The sequence below is a fragment of the Acanthamoeba castellanii genome (genome assembly GCF_000313135.1).
Source record: "Acanthamoeba castellanii str. Neff unplaced genomic scaffold scf7180000084698, whole genome shotgun sequence".
Taxonomy (NCBI): Eukaryota; Discosea; order Longamoebia; family Acanthamoebidae; genus Acanthamoeba; species Acanthamoeba castellanii.
In genome coordinates this window covers 24990-26463 of record NW_004457373.1, presented here as the reverse complement: position 1 = coordinate 26463, position 1474 = coordinate 24990, and the positions used below count along the sequence as shown (strand labels likewise).

Sequence of the window (1474 nt, the reverse complement as noted above, 5' to 3'; positions counted from 1 at the left end):
GCGTGTGCGTGTGGTGCAATCTGGTGAGTACCGTGCTGATGCCACCGCACACCGCACACCGCACACCGCACACAACGCACACGCGACAAGTGTACCTCGGTGCAGCGGAAATAGAGTTCGTTGACGATGGGCTGGATGTAGGACGACACGAGGCGGAAACGCGGGAGCTTGGCGCCGAACCGCACGTCCAGGTGGAGGGGTCGGGACCGGACGACGAGCTCCAGGACGTCCTCGTACTGCCACGTCATTCCGCGGATCTTGGACATGCTCTCGTTGAGCACCGAGAACTGCGCCGTTTCGATGCGCAGCGTTGCGGGCGTGACTGCACACACACACACACGACACACACAACACGACACACACACACGACACACACGGCAAAAAAGCAAAGAGCGAACAGAGAAGGTTGTGTGAGCTGTGGGCTTGCGCGCAATGAGCCGTCAAACAGAAGCGGAAGCAGCCGAGCATAGGCAACGTACGGAGGTCATTTTTGTGCTTGAGAAGGACGGGGATGTCGATTTTCTCTGGCCGCCTCTTCTGCCACTCGATCTGTTCACGAAGATCGGTGATGATTGCGAGCGAGAGCGAAACGAAGGAGGAGTGAGCAAGACGGGACGTGTCGGTGTACAGGCAGCAACTCAAGCCAGGGTGGTGGTGGTGGTGGTGGTGGAGGCGAAGGGTCGAATGATTGCAGTATTGGCGGCAGTACCTTGCGTTCGATGGCCGTTCCGGTGCCGCGGATTTGTGTTGCGCTCGAAAACTTGTTCTTTAGGTAGCCGCCAAACGACTCTATGCCCCTGTGTGCGAACACACACACACACACACACAAGGTGGTAAGTCGGGTGTACGGTGCTTGTAGACCACGAGAGCGAGGTAGGTACGTACCTCATGAGCCGGTCGCCCTTGTCCAGGTTGGCGTGAATGTTCTCCACGTCCCGTTCGATTCTGTCAATTTGCTCTGTAGACGCAATCGTTCACACCACAGTCAGGTTTCATGTATTAATAATATTAGTAATAATAATAATAGTAAATAATAAATAATAAATAATAAAACGAACAGGTTGCTATGGGGACGGAGGATGGAACGTGCCGGCCTGGTACTCGAGCTCGGTGATGGTGTCGATGCCCATCTCGCGCGCCTCCAACGCGATCCGCAACGCATTTTCCGAGGTCTTGGTGTCCACCATGTCGGCCGTGAGCACTCGCTCTGTCGTCAGTCAAAAAAAAAAAAAAAACAAAAAAACAACACACATAGTTAATCTCACACACACTGGCCAGTCGCAGTCGCAGGTCACGCCAGCGCGCACCACCGCACACGCACCACCGCACACGCACGCAGACGACGAAGAGTAAGGGAGTAAGCACCTCCACCACCGAACCAGTTGCCAGCACTGGACGCACCGCCACCTCCGCCGCCGCCGCCGCTAGCGCTCCAGCCCGTACTGGAGCTGGAGGTACTGCCGCCCCAGGCTCC

The 1474-nt window shown here is 56.4% G+C and overlaps 1 protein-coding gene across 1 annotated transcript in view; it reads right to left on the bottom strand.

Moving 5' to 3' along the window:
* ACA1_129540 (elongation factor Tu GTP binding domain containing protein) overlaps positions 1–1474 on the bottom strand; it is a gene marked incomplete at both ends in the record, with an annotated part of 4147 nt that overhangs the window by 2064 nt on the left and 609 nt on the right. The window contains 5 exons of the mRNA XM_004336794.1: positions 96–322; positions 480–549; positions 710–797; positions 886–945; positions 1075–1205. Coding sequence (XP_004336842.1) covers positions 96–322; positions 480–549; positions 710–797; positions 886–945; positions 1075–1205 — 576 coding nt within the window. The remainder of the gene's footprint in view (positions 1–95; positions 323–479; positions 550–709; positions 798–885; positions 946–1074; positions 1206–1474) is intronic.